Source organism: Lepus europaeus, chromosome 3 (assembly GCF_033115175.1).
Source record: "Lepus europaeus isolate LE1 chromosome 3, mLepTim1.pri, whole genome shotgun sequence".
NCBI classification, from domain to species: domain Eukaryota; kingdom Metazoa; phylum Chordata; class Mammalia; order Lagomorpha; family Leporidae; genus Lepus; species Lepus europaeus.
This window is the reverse complement of record NC_084829.1, coordinates 80,287,727-80,308,344: the sequence shown is the minus strand read 5'-3', so window position 1 is coordinate 80,308,344 and position 20,618 is coordinate 80,287,727. Positions and strand designations below refer to the sequence as shown.

At 38.4% G+C, this 20,618-nt stretch overlaps 1 protein-coding gene across 8 annotated transcripts in view; it reads right to left on the bottom strand.

The window, feature by feature from the left end:
• The window catches only part of DOP1A (DOP1 leucine zipper like protein A), a 117,048-nt gene that overhangs the window by 17,535 nt on the left and 78,895 nt on the right, over positions 1-20,618 (bottom strand). For all 8 annotated transcript variants that reach the window (XR_009865501.1, XR_009865503.1, XR_009865502.1 and 5 more), the window contains exons 19-31: positions 18,292-20,281; positions 16,715-16,826; positions 16,424-16,606; positions 14,062-14,187; positions 11,520-11,654; positions 9,831-9,886; positions 8,600-8,704; positions 3,536-3,602; positions 3,164-3,308; positions 2,914-2,993; positions 2,228-2,337; positions 1,483-1,632; positions 1,271-1,332 (exon numbers count right to left, since the gene is read on the bottom strand). Coding sequence is in view for 5 of the 8 variants with exons in the window: in XM_062186417.1 (XP_062042401.1) it covers positions 1,271-1,332; positions 1,483-1,632; positions 2,228-2,337; positions 2,914-2,993; positions 3,164-3,308; positions 3,536-3,602; positions 8,600-8,704; positions 9,831-9,886; positions 11,520-11,654; positions 14,062-14,187; positions 16,424-16,606; positions 16,715-16,826; positions 18,292-20,281 (3,321 nt within the window). In the remaining 3 variants the exon portion in view is untranslated. The remainder of the gene's footprint in view (positions 1-1,270; positions 1,333-1,482; positions 1,633-2,227; positions 2,338-2,913; positions 2,994-3,163; positions 3,309-3,535; positions 3,603-8,599; positions 8,705-9,830; positions 9,887-11,519; positions 11,655-14,061; positions 14,188-16,423; positions 16,607-16,714; positions 16,827-18,291; positions 20,282-20,618) is intronic.

The window sequence follows — 20,618 nt, the reverse complement described above, 5'->3', positions numbered from 1 at the left end:
ACTCTGCTGCAGTGACATTATTTTTTTCTGCTGTTAAATTCATTTGCTCCCACCCCAAGACCTTTGTAATTTTTGTTTCCTATGCATTGAGTATTCTGTCCCTAGGCCTTTTCATGGCAGCTTTAGTTTCAAAGGAAATATAAGCTCTTCAGCAATTATTTAAAATCTATCACACTCATACCTATTCCCTTTCCTTCTAACTTCCTGAAATAATTTTTAAAGCTTGATTAAAGTTATGGTAATAACTTTAATGTTATCTTTTAATAAATATTTGTTGAATAAACTTGAACCTTAAAATAACCCTAAGAGGACAGAAAATATGCTGCCTTTTCTCCATATCAGAAGACTATAGCTAAAGATTTTATAGAAAATATTACAGATTCACCTAATTTTACTGTTTAATTTTAGTAACTTTCATACTGTTTTAAAAATTAAGAAAACCTTTTTTTCAGATAAAATATTGAGTGAAACTATCAAAATTGAGTAAAGGAGTAATAGAGATTGATCAATAGAGATTGGTCCCTTTTCTTCCTTGATGGGAGATAAACAGAGGCCCTGAGATTTAGAATGGCTTGTATAATGGTTTGGATCCAACTGTCTCTGCCTCACCACCTGTCGGTCTATCATTCATTCAGTAATTATTCATTGAGTGCCTATTATGTAGCAGGTACTAGGCTGTGTGTTGGACAATTTAGAGTCAAATTAGACATGGACCCTTCCTTCCACTAGTTGTCCCCAAAGGACAAATAGTTTTAGCTATTATTTATCACTGAAGTTATACTCTGTAAATTTTAACATTATATTTCCATAGGATACTAAGGATAAGTCGACAAAAGCAAACTCAGTAGTTTCCAGAAAAGGGCAATGTAAATAATAGAATGAATCATGGGAGCCAGCACTGTTGTGCAGTGGGTTAATCCTCCACCTGCGGCGCCAGCATCCCGTATGAGTGCTGGTTCTAGTCCCAGCTGCTCCACTTCCAACCCAGCTCTCTGCTATGGCCTGGGAAAGTAGTAGAGGATTACCCAAGTGCCTGGGCCCCTGCACCCACAAGAGACCTGGCCGAGAATCCTGGCTCCTGGCTTCAGATTGGCTTGGCTCTGGCCATTGCAGCCATTTGGAGAGTGAACCAGTGGATGGAGGACCTTTCTCTCTGTCTCTCCCTCTCACCATCTGTAACTCTATATCTCAAATAAATAAATTAAATCTTAAAATAAAAAGAATTAATCACAACAGGATATTGCTTGGATTATCATTCCACAATACTCACTCATCAAATCTCTAAATGTTGTCTTATCATGTGTCATCAGATTGTCCATAATTGCTCTCCAACTGAAAATGAAAAGGGATATGATATGTGATTAAGATTTTGTTGCAGTCGTTATTGTAAAGGAACACTGGTCTACTCTGCAGGACAGAAGCTGACCTCAGCAGACTGTGAGATGCATTATCATGTGAAATAAAACCAACAGGATGACTTACTGATTAACACAAGCGGCATCCATCTGAAAGAAACTGGCATCCATAAAGAGGTCAAATGCTTCTTTTTTCCAAGCTCTCCGTGTGTACTGATACCCACTGAGGCTGCTGAGCAGCTGGACACAGGCTCGATAACTAGGTGCATTATGTGCACTATTAAGAAGAAAAACCACCTTAACTTATCTGTTATAACTTAACGTGGTTAAATTTAGATGTAAAAGTTCTCAAGACAATGACATGAAGACATGGAATGCAAAATGCCATAGGAGAAACAATATATAATGTTTTTGAAAAATATATTTGCTTATTTATTTATTTGAATGGTAGTGCCAGAGAAAGAGATCTTTCAACCACTGGTTTACTTCCCTTCCCCATTAATGACCACAACAGCCAGGGCTAAGCTAGGCTCCTGAACCCAGGAGCCAAGAACTCCATCCAGGTTTCCCATGTGGTGGTGGGGGCCCAGGTACTTGGGCAATCTTCTATTACCAGGCACATTAGCAAGAAGCTGTATTGAAAGTGTAGTTGGAACTCGAACCAGAGCTCTGATATGAGATGCAACCATTTTAAGTGGATGCTCAACTAACTGTGCCACAATGCTGGCCCCTATGTAAGGTTTTTTAAAACCATTATAATGCAAGATAAAAATACTGCTGTTTTTGGTTGATTCCAAAAACAACAATAAGGTAATACCATTTATCTTTAATAGGCATGTATTCACTTAAATCTATTTGACTAACAACAGTACCTGTGATTTCGGAGGTAGGGCACAACATAATGCATAATATTTACAAGCAAAGGAATAACTCGCTCCTTTTCATCGCTATAGAAAACCATATCTAAAAGATGAGCCAAAACCTATAAAAGAAATGAAATGGAATAATCTTTGATCTGAAACTGACATAATCTAGAGGTACTGATTTTCAGCTTGTAAGAAAAACTAGAATATCCTAAAATCAGAAAAATCTAAATTTAGATCTCTTTAAATAATTTTTAAAATAATTTTTACATTAGTGGTTTTTTGCCACAATCTGCTTTTATGTTTGTTATAAAATATAAACATGGACAAAGCACACCACTTTTAACTGAAGTAGAAGAGTATAAAGAAGAGCTCAAGAATATTCTAATCTTCTTTATAATATCAGGCATCATTATACCATCTCCATTTCTCCTCACCATAGTGGGCAATAAAAGCACTTTTCTTTTTTAAAAATACACTTGTAGAAAATAGTGTGAGAGGAGGAAGAGCAATATTTAAAGATATCATTAATGTTTAGCAAACTAAATAATCCAAAGGTCAAAATTTTATATAGTGAGTTCCAGAAGTACAAAATGGTTTTATAAATTAAAAACCTCTCTGTATGAATCACTTGATAATATCTAGTTCTGAAACTGTTTACTTGAATGTTCATGTGAAGAAACTATATTATTTACCTCTGAGAGTAATGTCAATGCATGGACACTATATACAGAGGGAGTTATATTTGAGGTTTCCATTGCAGGTGATAACATATCTAAATAAGAGAAAAGACAGGTCAAGTAAAAATACAGGTAGGCCAGCTTCCCACTGAAAAAAGCTACTTGATAAACATGAGGAAAGGGGTGAGTTTTACAATGCTTGTTGCAATGACTTCTTAGTGAATATATGTCTCAGATAATAAACCAAAATGTTTGAGGGCGATACCTTCAACATCAGATTCCAAATTGGTTCCATCTACTATTATTTTTGGAGAAGGCTTAACCTCAAGATTTCGTCGCAGCCATGTTGTCTGTTCCAGAGAAGAACCAGCAATTGCACCAATTGCATCTACTATTTTATGAGTTACATCCTAAAGAGACAAAGAATTGTTTACACATACACACATACATATACTAGATATGAACTTTTGCAGTTTGTATTTCTAACAATAGATATTTTACTATAGACATGGATGATTTTCACAGAATGTTTAAAGTTGGAAAAAAAACAGATTATTGAATTTGATCCTTCTATTTTCAAGTCTAGGGCACTCAGAAACACAGTTTTGGGAATAGCGCTCCATCTGGATTACTCTACCTGAAGGTCTCTTTGGTCTTTTTTATTCTCCAAAGTAGGGTTTTTCATAATAAACTCATTCAGAACCCTGAAAGAACCACAGGAGAAAAAAGAAATGGGGTAAAAATGATACAATCTAAATTCTTACAGTAAGTGGCTTTGTGGCCTCAATTTCTATTTTTCATATGTAAGTACAGGTACATATTCTATCATTCAACTGAAAACCATCAACACAACGACCATGAAAGGACATGTACAAAGATGTTCATAGCAAGATTATTTCTAAGAGCCAAAAACTAGAAGGAAGATAAATGTCCAGAGGCAGAAGAAAACATAGATTGTGGCATATTACTAATGTGAAATACCACACAGCAATAAAAATGAATTAATTACAGCTATGTAAATAAATTATAGAGATAAATCTCATGAACATGTTGAACAAATGAAGTCACACAAAAATATTATATGCAACATAGTTCAAAAACAAGGTAAAATCCAGCAGTGGTTTGAGAAGGACTGTTTTGGGAAGATAAAAGTATGGTAATTGGGGAGGGTCCAGAGAGGACACTGGTATTTTATTTCTTAATTTGTGTTTGTCATTGTATACTGGGCATGTTCACATGTTACATTCTTTATCCTTGTGGAGCTCTGTACTGCATTTTTCTATATGTGTTTCATGTATCAACAAATAAGTTTAAAAATCAGTTTTAAAATTAAACACAAATGATTTGTTGCCAGATACATAACATGGATTAAAAATATTTCATGAAGAAAAAGAGCCCATTTCCATCATTTGCTAAGATTCTACTCAACAATTTTTTAAAAGATTTATTTATTTATTTGAAAGAGTTATACAGAGAGAGGAGAGGCAGAGAGAGAGAGGCAGAGAGAGAGAGGGAGGCAGAGAGAGGGAGAGAGGCAGAGAGGCAGAGAGAGAGAGAGGGAGAGAGGTCTTCCATCTGCTGGTTCACTCCCCAATTGGCCGCAACAGCCAGAGCTGTGCCGATCCAAAGCCAGGAGCCTCCTCCGGGTCTCCCACGTGGGTGCAGGGGTCCAAGGACTTGGGCCATCCTCTACTGCTTTCCCAGGCCATAGCAGAGAGCTGGACCAGAAATGGAACAGCTGGGACTAGAACTAGAACTGGTGCCCAGATGGGATGTCGGCGCCTCAGGCCAGGGTGTTAACCCACTTCGCCACAGCGCCGGCCCCTCAACATTTATTTTGACTCATTTTTTTTTTAAAAGGATAAATGATATGCATAATTATTACTGAAGAGGAACCTTTATACCAATTTTAATTTTGTAATTGGAAAATTTTAGAGGATCAATAGAATTGCTGGCAAGAAAAGTAAATAATCAGAAATTTAAAAACTGATTTTTGTTTCCAATGTATCTCAAAATGTTCAACTTGTTTTAATATGTAATCTTAATACACACATGTTAAGAAAGAGATAGGATCCTTAATTAACTGAGAATGGAGAAAGGAAACAAAATGAAGGATGAAACAGGAGTCTTGTGGGGGAGAAACTATAAATATATAAAGACAATAAATGGTTTTAATTTTCAAGTAAAATTAGTCAGCCGGTGCCATGGCTCAATAGGCTAATCCTCCACCTAGTGGCGCCGGCACACCGGGTCCTAGTCCCGGTCGGGGCACCGGATTCTGTCCCGGTTGCCCCTCTTCCAGGCCAGCTCTCTGCTGTGGCCCGGGAGTGCAGTGGAGGATGGCCCAAGTGCTTGGGCCCTGCACCCCATGGGAGACCAGGAGGAAGCACCTGGCTCCTGGCTTCGGATCAGCACGGTGCGCCGGCCACAGTGCGCTGGCCGCAGTGGCCATTGGAGGGTGAACCAACGGCAAAAAGGAAGACCTTTCTCTCTGTCTCTCTCACTATTCATTCTGCCTGCCCCCCCCCCCAAAAAAAAAAATTAGTCAGCAGGATTATCTGGTATACAAGGAACTTTACAACTCAGAATTAGGTAGAGTAGATGTTATTCTTGCCTTGGAGAGGTTTATTGGCATGCCCAAGGTCATAGGGGAAAAGGATGGAATTTGCAAACAGAAGAATCAGAAATTTTCTCTAGAAAATGTTGTTTGATTCCAGTGGCTACATTTGTCTCATCACTGAAACTCATGCCCATTAATGATCATAAGAGTGTCTGATCTAGGAATTACAGGCACTGAGTCTCCTATTCTTTTCATTATACCTTCAGTGTTTAAAACTCTCTCAGCTTTTTGATTTAGATCATTTCAAAATAGACAGGGTCCCAGGTTCATTATGATTTCTAAAATTGTTGGGCAGGATCTCTAGCTCCCTTTGTTTAGTGTGGGTCCTGAGTATCTCTCAGCTACTACATGCCAATCCACTCTCCTCACCCTCTCACAACTGTCTCACTATTTCTTCTCTGCTTCTGGGATCAATATTAGATTTCCACATTTACCGGCAAATTGAAGCCATCTTAGTGAGGAACTCTCACCTTCCCTCTCCTTCACTTTAAAGTTTTCTAGGCCACTGGTTGCCAAACTAAAACTGTTAGTTCTTTAAGAATACTAATCACAGAAGGTACGTATACAGAATAACAGCTACACATACAAAATCACTGTCAGATCTATAGAAGTTGACTAAAAGGTCAAAGTTATCTGCAGTTAGGCAATTTTATATAAATTCAGTCAGATAACATGTTGAGTGTTGTTGAATGTTAATAACATCACTTCAATATCTGAAGTAAAGTAAAACGGTTGTGAAAAAGTATACACTCTTTCTTTACATCTTCAAATAAAGTTTTAAAACTTTAGTGTATATACAAGTCACTTGGGAATCTTAATAAAAGATTCTTATTGGGTGATTGATCTAGGATGAAGCCTGAGATTCTACATTTTTTTTTTTAAGGTCCTAGGTGATTCCAACACTGCTGGTTCAAAGACCAATCTTTGAGTACTAAAATCTTAAGACAATGCATCCTTTCTAGCAGTTTCCTGTGCTCCACACCCTCCCAGTTGTCTCTGGAATTTGTTGCCATCAATAAGTCTCCTCCTTTCTAGAATCTTCTATCATTCTTCATTTAGATAATTTACTAATGGGCAAGTACTGTAATCAGAATGCAACAACCATTAACTTACTTAATCTTCATAGCTTTATAAGGTAGACATCATTATAACTTCTCTTATTGAAGAGGCTAATCTATTCGATAAGTAAAGTGGCTGGGGTTTGAACCAGAGCAGAGTTCAACTTCAGAGTCCTTGCTGTTACTACTCAATATTCTCAAGCCTTCTTTACCATTACAATGACAACTTCCAAACCATATTTTCTTTTTTTTTTTTTTTTTGACAGGCAGAGTGGACAGTGAGAGACAGAGACAGAGAGAAAGGTCTTCCTTTTTCCGTTGGTTCACCCTCCAATGGCTGCCGCGGTAGCGTGCTGCGGCCGGCGCACCGCGCTGATCCGAAGCCAGGAGCCAGGTGCTTCTCCTGGTCTCCCATGGGGTGCAGGGCCCAAGGGCTTGGGCCATCCTCCACTGCACTCCCTGGCCACAGCAGAGAGCTGGCTCCAAACCATATTTTCTCCTGCTACCTAGTCATTTCTTTTCATGATCAAACATCTTCAAAGAATAATCCATTCTTAACTTTTCACTCTAACCCTTTCCTGTTAACATCTCTGCCTACTATTTTGCCAAACTCTTCTCTCCTAAATCACCAATGTGTTCAACAACATAGCCTCATATATTGTTTTTCATTTTCTTTAACTGCTACAAAGGTGTCAAACACCCATCACTTCTAGAACACTGAATAATATATCTACAACACCGAATAATACATGTACCATTCTTTTTTCAGCCGTGTCTTTTTCTAACTATTTTGATGGCCCCCTTTTTCTTCTTCGTCCTGTTATTTCAGTAGTTTAAACTCTCCATACCTTTCCCTTAAAATAGCACTCCTAGCTCAGCTTCCATCCCCTCTGACCTATCTTACTAATATGCCAGAGTCATGTCCTCAAAAACTGCAATCATTCCTCACAATAATATTTAACTTCCTTCCCCGCCTAGTTCCCTTTTCACCCACGCTTATTCCTCACCGTTGTACAGCCTGTGCCCTACTTTACCATCAAACAACAAAATGTACTTTGTCACAATACATCTTTCCCCTGCCTGTCTCCCCAAGGGCTTTCTGTTCCTACCATTTCTGCCCAAGATAGTATTTATCAGGGACTCATTATGAACCAAGAGTAATGGTGAACAAAAGACAAATGATGTCTATGACACCACTGTGATTGGAGGTAAGTAAGGGTGACCTGCTTTTATCCAATAATTATACGAATTATTAACATAGATCAGGAAACTCTAAGACATAGAAAATTACTTTTCCAAGCCTGCTTATGTTCAAAGTCCAGCTCAGATACCTGGCCTCTAAGAAGTTCACCTGTAACCATGCTACTCAACCCTTCCCCTTTAGATTCTTCAGTAGCCCCCTCCCCCAAAGTAACTACTTTTAGGGCCAGTGCTATGGCGGAGTGGGCTAATGTCCTGGCCTGAAGCGCTGGCATGCCATATAGGCACTGTTTTGAGACCCGGCTGTCCACTTCTGATCCAGCTCTCTGCTATGGCCTGGGAAAGCAGTGGAGAATAGCCTAAGTCCTTGGGCCCCCACACCCATGTGGGAGACCCGGAGGAAGCTCCTGGCTCCTGGCTTTGGATCGGCACAGCTCTGGCCATTGTGGCCATCTAGGGAGTGAACCAGCAGATGGAAGAGTCTGTCTGTCTGTCTGTCTCTCTCTCTCTCTCTCTCTCTCTGCCTTTCCTCTCTCTGTGTAACTCTGACTTTCAAATAAATAAATCTTAAAAAAAAAAAAACTACTTTTATAAGTTTTAGGTTACCACATTTACATTTTGTTTATATATTAAAAAACACATTATTCTCTTCCCTTATTTCCCCTTCCTTTTTCACAGGCCTTACACAGCTAGTTCTGTACCTTGAGAACCCTATGAAAAGATGGAGATCACAGGGTCATTGAAAAAATCTCTAATTCAGCAATTAGGACATGTAGCACTATCCTTTTATTCAAAATAATATTTTTTAAATGAAATTGCTTACCCAAGTATAAGAAACTGCCCCGGGGCTGGAAGACTCAGTTGTATAGAGTCTTTCAGAAGTATCAACAATGATGTCCAGCTATCCACTAAATTCGGCACTGGAATTCTGCAAAATAAATGTAGTCTGTATATATAAAAGCCACAGAAAATTTTAATTTTCTTTATATTCTCCCAGTCTTTAACATTTTTCTGTTATTTTCTCTGAAACATCCTCAAAATGTTTATAGGCTATGATAGAAAATCCTAAAAGCTTTACATTTTCTACTAATATATTAGAAGGAAACTACACATATTTAAATACCCAATGTAATTTATTAATTTAGAAATCTTTCTATAGAAAGCCCATTTATCACACAGATTCTCAAAAGTGAAATTATTCCCAGTTTAATTACTGACATCATAGTCTGTTACTCCCTTCCCTAGTCTCTCCATTAACTTCTTTTATTAGTGTTTTTTCTTTCACCTATAAGTCTCTGCCTCATGACAGAGAGGGCTTCTATCCTGAACACGAGTCTTTTTCCTGAAATGAAATTAAGATTATCTTTGTTTCAATCCTAACACTTCTGTATATCTAAACTGCGATCCTAGGCAGCTGGTGCTATAAGTCACAAGCAGTTCACATACTCATATACTAAACAACAACTCTGTAAATGTGTCATAGATCACAAACGGATGCCAAATATAGTGATTAAAATGAAATTATCCCTTTATAGGAGGATTAAGGATTCATGTTCTCAAGTAAGAAGTTTATCAAAAACTCCAACAGACTAGGGGTCAGCTAAATGCAAAACAGAATACCAAAAATCATTTTATATTGTCCTTCTTAAAACTAAAAAAAAAAAAAAAAAACAAAACAAAACTGGAGTGCTACGTTTTCACTTATATCAAAACAGTAATGGATTCAGTGGCATTAAACGTATTTTCAAGATCAGGCATTTTCATTTATATTTAAGTAAATGATTTGCTTATATCTCAGTATTTTAATACCCAGGTAGCTTCTACACTGTTGGGTCTTTAGGAATGTCTGATTTTTCAGGCTTGGTCATTAGTACACTCATCATTTGTATTAACATAGTCATAAACATTGTTTCTCTGTTTCTAGGATTTCAGTTTTATGGAGGAAAAAAGTCTATATCGACTTCTTGAAAGAATTCAGCTACTTTTCCTCCTGTATTTCCTAATTTTTACTCATTGCTAATGCAGTAAGGAGAGATCCAGATTAGTAATCTTACCTTTGAATATAAGCATAGAAAAACTGAAGCATGCAGACTTCCAAAGACAGATGTTTCTATAAACAAAAGAAATCAATTTTATAGTGGAAAAAAAAAGCTTCCTTTGCTTTTTCATTGCTGCAACTACTCTGTATCTTACTGCCAATTTTTAATAAGGAAATTAAAAAATGTCCAAAATGAAATAATAGTTATTAAAAAAAACCACAAAACATGTATCTCCCTCTTCTATGTACTAGAGAAAACTCACACAAGGCTATCTAAAAACTGAAAACAGACGGAAGAAATACACAGGTTGTCAATTTTTCTTCCACATATCAAAGTTGATACTGCAACAGTCTCTCTTAAATGATCCATTTATTCTGGAAATAGTTACTTTTATTTTAAGCCTCTTAAGTGCTTGGTGCTCATGTTGAGTTTTTTTTATTAAATGTATACGTAAGTCTATTTTACTAAATATAGCTGGTAAATTAGTATAGTTACTTCAAATCTGAGATCAATTACTGGTAGTTTAAAATGTGGCTATTAAGGAGAGGACTCAGTGTAGTGTAAAACAAAAAATATACATATCCTTGCAATTTAGTAATAAAATATTGATGGCCATTGACACTAATTTATCTGTTTTTTACCTGCTATTCCTAGGAAGGGTTCCTCTTTTACTATGCAAAGAAAAATCAGAACTTAACTAAGGAGTTACCAGTTGGTGCAGGGGTGCATTTGGCTTTTACTTATTTTCTGAGACCTCATGTACAGCCTAATGTGTGGCACAAATGGATACTCAAAACACCATGCTAATTGAGCTTTTATGTGCAAATTTAACATCCTGTGACAAATGTATCCAGGGGGCTTTTAGAACAGGCAGCCAAAGTATTAAAAAGGTACTAAGAGTAGTGGCTATTCACCAACATGAACACTCTTTTCACTTAGGCAATTCAAGGAAAAGAAAAAAGAATTTAATATTTTCAGGCACATTTAATAATTCTTTAAGTGATGTGATTACATCTATTGTTATAGCTGGTAAAGTCTTAAAGTTTGTAGTTGGAAAATATTTTCTAAGAAAAATTGCCTCTTGGGACTGTTGAAGTGCAGGAAACCAGAGGTACACAATTTCCTTGATTTGTAAACTTTTATGTTTGCCTAATTAAGGACAAAACAATGTGAATGCAGAGACTATATTGCTCATATTCTGTAGTCCTCAAAGCACAGTATTGTACATGGTGAAAAAAAAAAAACGAAAAAGAAAAAGACATTCACTATAAGCAAGGTTGTGGCAAAACCTGAGAGGTCTATAGAACTGAACGATTCAAGATAAAAAAAAGTAATATGAAAGTTTTGAAAAACAGCAACAACTAAGGTAAGCAGATCTTGGCCTGGGACTTCTTTGTTTTCCCTTTAACTGAGGAGAAAAATTTCTATCTGGTCACACAGTTCCTGACTGCCTTTGATGTACCTATGGAAATAAGAGTAAAGAACTGTTATTCTTCACTAGTTACAGGAATGATCAGCATAGCAATTCAATGTAGATATTGACAGCTCTTTTTGTTAAGGCAATGTGAGGACTGCAGGCAGTCACTGCTACAATGTGCACTATAGTTAAAAGAACACTACAATACTAAACAAAAAAAGATCTTACCTATCAGCATTATATCTGAAACAGATTTATAAACAAGGGAAAGTAAAGCTTTTTCTTACCTTGTCCTTGACTATAGCTGGAGGCTGCTTTAAAACTTCTTTCACAGTCTGGATAACAGTTTCTGCTCGCATGACACTGATGGAACGAACTAGTTCTACCAGCAAAAGCTGTTCCTCATTTGCTGCAGGAATAACCTGAGTAACACATATTGTTTTATCTACGTATGTATGTGTGCATATAATTTTTTTTGAGAAGTCACAGACTTAAGATACTATTTTAAGGCCGCTTCTTAAAATAAGTCCTTTAGGCAGTTTACATTTTTATCAATATAATACATATGCAGCATTTCAAAAACTCAAATAGCACAATAAACTTTACAAGAAAATATATTAGTACGTTGCCCTATCTCTCCCCTGATCAAAAACACCCATGTTCCAGCATTTTTTAGTTCTTATTATTTGCAAATATTCTCTTGTTTCATGATTCTTCAATTTTAAAAAAGATCTACTGATTTCCTATTTTACAAGAAAAAGATTTAGCCATCTTATACTTTTTCTCCATATCCTGAAGTCATGGTTGTATTGTAATTTTATTTAAAGTAGCACCTGAAGTTCACATGATTTGTGACTGTGCTATATATTGTGCTATTATTTCTTTTTTAAAAATTCATTTATTTATTTCAAAGGTAGAGTGATGGAAAGAGACAGGGAGAGACACAGAAGGAAGTATTTCCTGTTAATTCCCTAAATGGCCTCATTGGCTGGGCTGGTACAGGCTGAAGCCAGGAATCTGGAACTCCAACCAGGTCTCCCTCATGGGTAACCAATGCCCAAGTAGTTGGGCCACCTTCTGGTGCCTTCCCAGGAGTTATTAGAAAGGAACTGGATCTGAAAAGTAGGCAGGACTCTAACTGGCACTCCAACATGGGAAGGCAGCATAGCAAGCAGCAGCTTAACCTGTTTCAACACAATGTTAGATGCTGCAGTTCTTTCCTAATACAACTTTGTGTTCCTCCTAGAGTCAATAAACTTTTTTTTCCTGCATTTTCTCTTTATTAAAACTTCATCCCTGGGGGCCGGCGCTGTGGCTCACTTGGTTAATCCACCTGCAGCACCGGCATCCCATATGGGCGCCGGGTTCTAGTCCTGGGTGCTGCTCTTCCAGTTCAGCTCTCTGCTGTGGCCTGGAAGGGCAGTGGAGGATGCCCCAAGTGCTTGGGTCCCTGCACCCACATGGGAGACCAGGAGGAAGCACCTGGCTCCTGGCTTCGGATTGGCGCAGCGCCGGCCGTAGTGGCCATTTGGGGAGTGAACCAACGGAAGGAAGACCTTTCTCTCTCTCTAACTCTACCTGTCAAATAAAAAAAAAATTTAAAAACTTCATCCCAAGGGGGCTGGTGCTGTGGCATAGTGGGTAAAGCCGCGGCCTGTAGCACTGGCATCCCACATGGGCACTGGTTCGAGTTCCAGCTGCTCCTCTTCTGATCCAGCATCCTGCTAGGGTGCTTGGGAAAGCAGCATAAAATGTCCCAAGTCCTTGGCCCTCTGCACCCATGTAGGAGACCTGTAAGAAGTTCCTGGCTCCTGGCTCTGCCCTGGCCCAGTCCTGGCTGTTGTGGCCACTGAGGGTGTGAGCTAGCAATTGGAAGATCTCTCTCTGCCTCTGTTTTGCCCTCTGTAACTCTGACTTTCAAACAGATAAATGAAAGCTAGGAAGAAAAACCCAAAAAACAAAAAACTTCATTCCTAAGTGCTCCAACAGTAATAAATCTCCTCTAATTATATAATCAAATCCTGAATATAATTTATCTTTACCCTTTCCTCTTCTCTTCTGTTTTTCTTTTTTTTTTTTTTGACAGGCAGAGTGGACAGTGAGAGAGAGACAGAGAGAAAGGTCTTCCTTTGCCGTTGGGTCACCCTCCAATGGCTGCCGTGGTAGGCGCGCTGCGGCTGGCGCACCGCGTTGATCCGATGGCAGGAGCCAAGTGCTTCTCCTGGTCTCCCATGGGGTGCAGGGCCCAAGCACTTGGGCCATCCTCCACTGCACTCCCGGGCCACAGCAGAGAGCTGGCCTGGAAGAGGGGCAACCGGGACAGGATCGGTGCCCCGACCGGGACTAGAACCCGGTGTGCTGGCGCCGCAAGGCGGAGGATTAGCCTATTGAGCCGCGGCGCTGGCCTTCTGTTTCTTTTTTTACTTTAGGAAATTGTGTTAGATGTCTTTCTGTTCTACCATGGATTGGTACTCACTAGGCTGGCTTCTCAATCACTATCATCCCAGAGATCACCCTTGCTTTTTTTTTCCTGTGTTAGAATCCCAATTTCTTGGATCCCCTAACTTCTTCCTCTTTGGTATATTACTCCTTTGTGGAACTACATATTCCAAAGATAAGTGACTTTTTTTTAAGGCATTGCACAGCTGAAAATGCTTTGAGCAACTTAGCTCAAATTTCTAGTGTTCTGTTGACAAGTCTTACCATTTTGAGTAAGACTAACTTGCTCTTCTACTCCCCACCTATCCCAGCCCCACTCTAACTCACAGAGAATTGAAAATGAGTATGTACCAATCAGAAGAAAAAACACTCAAATGGCTAAACACATACCTTGGTCCGAGTAGTGGTTTTGTTCTGTCTTCTTTCATTCCACACAAATGCAATGGCAGCCATAAAGTGTACACCATGGTTCATTGAAATGGGGCCCAATAATTCAAGGATCTGCTGTCTCAAGTTCTAAAATAATTAAAGCAAATAACAAAATAAAAAAATATGAAAACACTGATAACTAGGATGCACTTCAGATTTTTCTGGAATACTCGTTTAATATTTCTATTTGACTACTTAACAGAAAAATCTAAATACAGTATTGGAGCTGCAACCCTGTCTACTACAATTCTAAAAGAAAAAGAAACCCTATAAAATGAAAACTTCCAAATGCAAATCTATTCTGTGTGACAAAATACATGAAATCCAATTGACTATTTGATGTGCTCATTAAAAAATAGGTGTATATTTTTATAATAAGATTTTGTAATAAAAGATTTTATTATAAAACACTTGTTTTATATTTAAATGAAATGAAACATTAGAAGTACATTTAATCCAAATCTCTAATGGAGTTCTAATGATAATTAGAACTAATTCCCCTAATTCCACATGTTCCCTTGAATCCCAGAGTCTTACAAATGGAGAATTATTACATATCATGGTCAGGTCTAGGAATAAGATTAGGTTATTGAAGGCTGTCAGTCTGTCTGCTTGACTGTCAGTCTGACTGACTTAACAAAGTATGATTTCAACTATTCATATAATGTTTAAAATATAAAGTAGAAAATTTGAAAAATACCAACAAGTACAAGGAAGAAAAAAAGTTCAATCAACCATTAATTTTATCATCCTTGGATAGTCACTATTAATATATGAACTCTTTATTCTTTTTCTGCAGATAAAAATTATTTTACATAATTGAAAACACAGTATTTGTGTTATCACATAACATCCCTGTTTCACTGAATTTTTAAGCACATTTTTAAACTTTCCATGTAGCAAGAATTCTTGAAAGACATGAATAATTATTGGCTATATATCACAATGCTGAAAGGATAATTTGTTTAACTACTTCATTTATTTTATTTATTTATTTGTATTTTTTAAAAAGATTTATTTATTTATTTGAAAGGCAGAGTTACAGAGAGGCAGAGGCAGAGAGAAAGATGGAGAGAGGTCTTCCATCCACTGGTTCACTCCCAAGATGGCCACAACGGCCAGAGCTGCACTGATCCGAAACCATGTGCCAGGAGCTTCTTCTAGGTCTCCAATGTGGGTTCAGAGGCCCAAGGACTTGGGCCATCTTCCACTGATTTCCCAGGCCATGGCAGCGAGCTGGATCAAAAGTGGAGCAGCTGGGACATGAACTGGCGCCCAGATGGGATGCAGGCACTGCAAGCGGCGGCTTTACCCCATAGTACCGGCCCCCTTATTTATTGTTTAGGATATCTTTTTTTTGCTATAATGAACACTTTGTATATACATCTTTACGTAACTTTGATTACCTTAGAGTTTACTAGCTCAAAAACTGTGAAACATTAAAATCTATTATTATTAATAATTAATTTAATAATTATTAAATATAAATTTTTTCCAGTAGGACTCTGCATGTTAAAATAGCAAATTAAAGTCCTCTGAAAAAAACAAAATTGAAGTATTCATGAATAAATCTCATGAAGGTAGACACAAAAATGAAAATGGTTCTATTCCATTTATGTGACACACAGAAACAACAAATTTATAGAGAAAATAGATTAGCAGTTGACTTGGGTTAGGGAAAGGAACAGGGATTGAGGGCAAATAGGCATAAGGAATCTTTTTTTTTTTTTTTATTTGAAAGGTAGAGTTATAGACAGTGAGAGAGAGAGACAGAGAGAAAGGTCTTCCTTCCGTTGGTTCACTCCCCAAATGGCCACTACGGCCGGCGCTGTGCTAATCCGAAGCCAGGAGCCAGGTGCTTCCTCCTGGTCTCCCATGGGGTGCAGGGGCCCAAGCACTTGGGGCATCCTCCACTGCCCTTCCAGGCCACAGCAGAGAGCTGGACTGGAAGAGCAGCACCCAGGACTAGAACCGGCACCCATATGGGATGCCAGTGCTGCAGGCAGAGGATTAACCAAGTGAGCTACGGCGCCGGCCCGAAAAATCTTTTTGAGGTGAGGGACATGTTTGAAAATTGGACTGTGGTGACAGTTCATAACTCTATTAATTTACTAAAAAAAACCTGGGTTGTAGATTTAAAAATGAGCAACTTTTATGATGGTGATTGTATCTCAAAAAAACTATTTAAATCATTTGATAACAACTCAATCTATGTAGAGTGCCATAAAGACTACTCAAAGTACTCACATACTCTGAAAATAATCTTTGGCAAAATCCTCAAACAGACTCTTGAACTCTATAGATTAAGTATGAATTGTCCAACCTTTGTGGCTCCAAGGTTAATAGTGGTAACAGATGCAGATGCTGCAACAGTCATCTTTTCTGAAGCATCAGCCTGATGCAGTATGCTCCATAGCAATGTCACAGACGACATGATCATGTGAAGGATGGAGAGGATTCCACTGCGTGCTTCAAACAAGTGTTTTTGATCTACACTGACCAAAAGCTATTGAAGTAGAGGGAAAAACACAATGTTACCTTCTGAGGCTTACAAATGGAGACTTATTAGATATCATAGTCTCTATAAAGGAGTCAAGTACCTATACATTCTTACCTGGTGATATTGGGTAGTTGGATCCAACAAACAATAATGGATAATGGCTGTGATCCCTTCCAAAAGAGTAAGAATCAAATCTGGTGGAATAATTGATGCCATCCACAGGGGCCTGAAATAAAATGCACTCACTTGAATAGAAATTCTGTAAAAGCAAGGTTCATATTTTATCAATAGTACATATCCAGTATGTACAGAGGAGTATACTCAGTAAATATTAATAAAATGACTAAAAGAATAGATCAGGGCAGGTGCTATGGTGCAGCAGGTTAAAGCCCTGGCCTGAAGCACCGGCATCCCATACGGGCATCAGTTCTAGTCCTGGCTTCTCCTCTTCTGATCCAGTTCTCTGCTATGGCCTGGGAAAGCAGTAGAAAGTAGCCCAAGTCCTTGGGCCCCTGCACCCACATGGGAGACCCGGAAGAAGCTCCTGGCTTCGGATTGGCGCAGCTCCAGCCATTGCGGCCATCTGGGGAGTGAGCCAGCAGATGGAAGACCACTCTCTGTCTCTACATCTCTCTGTAACTCTCTTTGAAATAAATAAAATAAATATTTAAAAAATATATATATCAAGGGCTTTTATTTTTTCTAATACACAAAATAAGGGAGTTATTCTAAATATGCTAGAGTTCTTTTTGGCTAAAGATTTCTATACAAAAATGGGCAAATATAGTCAATCAATCCCTAGCTTATGGAGAATGGTAGGCTTATCAATATTAAGTGATACAGGAGGTTTTCTTTTCTTTTTTTTTTTTTTTTTTTGACAGGCAGAGTGGACAGTGAGAGACAGAGAGAAAGGTCTTCCTTTTGCCGTTGGTTCACCCTCCAATGGCCGCCGTGGTAGGCGCGCTGCGGCCGGCGCACCGCGCTGATCCGATGGCAGGAGCCAGGTGCTTCTCCTGGTCTCCCATGGGGTGCAGGGCCCAAGCACTTGGGCCATCCTCCACTGCACTCCCTGGCCACAGCAGAGAGCTGGCCTGGAAGAGGGGCAACCGGGACAGGATCGGTGCCCCGACCGGGACTAGAACCCGGTGTGCCGGCACCGCAAGGCAGAGGATTAGCCTGTTAAGCCACGGCGCCGGCTAGGAGGTTTTCTTATTATTTTACATGTAGTAACTGAGATTATACAAACAAAATAGGACACTAGTCTATTAAACATTTGGCTGATTTTTCCACAGACTAATTTTGAACATGGTCTGGAGACAAAATTTGCCACCAAACCATGGAAAACTACAACATAAAAGTACATGGAAATCACAAATTTGTCTGAAATTAATTTGCACTGAGATAAACTATCAGATAAAACCCTTTGCTGACTGTTCTATTACTTTTGCCAGACCAGTCAAGGTAACCATCAAAATTAATTTCAGCCCTTGAGAGAAAAAAAAGACCTGTTTGAATAGCCCTCCCCTTTTCTTTTCTAGATTCTTTTAATATTTTACCTCATGCTGAATTTTATTCTTTGTAAAAATAACCAGTATATTATTTGTCATCTACTGAAAACTGCTGATTTATTCAAACTGACTTTCTCGACATGTCAGGTATGAAAAAATAACAAAGGTAAAGTTAACTCTTACCTACTATCAGATAATCCTGTTTCATATTTGTACTGCTGAATTAGATTATCCAAATTTCTGCACAGCTGAAGTGTTACAGAAACAACCACTCTCTGTAGAACTTTTCCCATGTAAGGCAGAGTAGATGTGATTAAACCAATCCACTGTGGGTGCATCTTACATGCACAGTGTTGATGCAAAGCTCGTATTACTGCACAAAGGAACATTCCTTGACATGTGATGGGCTGAGCATGCAAATACTGAAGAGAAGTCATGGGCTGATGGGGATTGATGTGTTCCAGGTCAGATACCACAAAATCAAAACCTGTTTCATTTTCTTCAGGAATAGTCATTACCCGGTGTTCCAGAACAATCAACTTCTGAAGCACTCTAAGAAGTTGTGACTGCAGTGTGCTGCCATTGTCAAATTCATCCTCTGAGAAATTGATAAGGCTATCCTCCGAGAAACCTTCTTCTACAGCAACTATATTCTTACCTGCCATTTTTTCACTATGCCATTTTTGTGCACTAAAGATAGATGACAGCAAACAATGAAGAATCACTTTTTGAACTTTGCACTTTGATAACATATCAGAGATAAAACTAGGGAAACCTTTTGCTGAACTTTCTATTACTTTTGCCAGCTCAGTAAAGAGAAGAGTCAAAATTTCTATGCTCATCATCTGCATGTTTCGATTGCCTATTAAATCTTGTGCAGTAACCTTCACGTGAGTTGGGTAATGGCTACGCATGTAATATAAACAGAGGGAAATAAGAATTTCTATATACATTGAACTCCGGAAGCTGTGATTTGAGTCCACTGGAATGTGACTATAAAAATCTTTGCCCATAACAGAAATCCGGTGTCTGGCCAATAGATTCTGAAGCAGTGACAACTGAGGAGTATATGCATTATTTACACTAGTGGTTGAAATGGCATTTACAAAAGCAATCGGGTTGGTTTTCAAGATGGCTTTGATGGCAGATAAAGCGTATAGAGTTCTGGATGAATCATATAATTGGAGATATAGGAGCACATGTTGATAGAGAGGATGGATGTTGAAATTGGGAGATTTCCGAGACCCTGGAGAACCCATATCACTTTCAATTTCAGAAATTTCTCCCTCTCCACAGCTATACCAGTTCTCTAAATCCAGACCATCACTAAAGAATATACTGGTTTGTTTGAGTTTTTCATTTGAAGTTTTTTTCTTATCATCTTCTTTCTTTCTGGCAAGTTTTACTTTGGGTTTTGCTCCTGGTTGTTTACCTGACTCCTTAACAATCGTTTCTTTCTCTGAGACTTTTTCTGACAATTTTTCTTTGAAGCTGAATTGAATACTGCTGTGACTCCTCTGTCTAGATTTGGTCTCTGTGGAAGCAAAAGCAGCATCTTGGAGAGTCTGTGTGCTTCCTGATATACAAGGTGAGGAGCTATTCCTGGAGATTCCATTTGCCACACACTCACGGCCTCCCTCTACAGAGATGGACAGAAACTGAGGACTTTCATTACTCAGCAAGGCACTCTCACTCTGCTGAGTGGACTGATCTTCATTTTTAATAGCCTCCTCTTCCGGGTCTAAATCACTGTCCTTTGAGGGCAGAGCTTCCATTTCTAACTCAGGTGTAACTGATGCAGATTCTGCTTCAAGGCCACTTACAACTTTACATATCAAGTCAAACACTACCTGCTGAACATCATCATCAGGCGAGCCAGCCTTTGGCATCTGAGAATCCTCTTGGGCATTCACATTTTCAGGATCAGCTTCATAACTCAAGTTGTCCCCAGCAGAGGACTGTGAACATCCAGAGTCAGAACTCTGAAGTATTTCTATCTGTTGGTCAGGAAGATCAAAATCAGACACAACCATTGGAATTGTCTCACTGCTAGTACTTAGGAGGGAAAGTCGGTCACTCAATGGATTAACAGTAAGACTGAAATTCTCTATTTCGTCCATGGTAAGTGGTTTTTCACCATTTCCCCTTGATGTCATGAGTTGCACTTGACTTACTGGCACATGAGAAAAACAGTAAAAGAGGAAAAATAAAAAATGTATTAAAATAATTGAAATTCAGCAACACAGACTAAATTTAAGACTTTTAATGATTAACCTCTATTTATATTTTTCCTATTAAAAGTGCCTTATAATTTATCACTATTTTAGATCTCTTAAGTTAGAAAATAATGATGACTACAAATCAGAATTTAGTAGTTTAATAATTCAATAGGAGGCTTTATGATTCAATTAAACAAAACATATGTAACATAAACTTAATATGAAACTTTGCTTTCTTTTCCCAAAATATACATCCTTTTTACTTCAAGTTAAAATTATATTTTTCCTCCC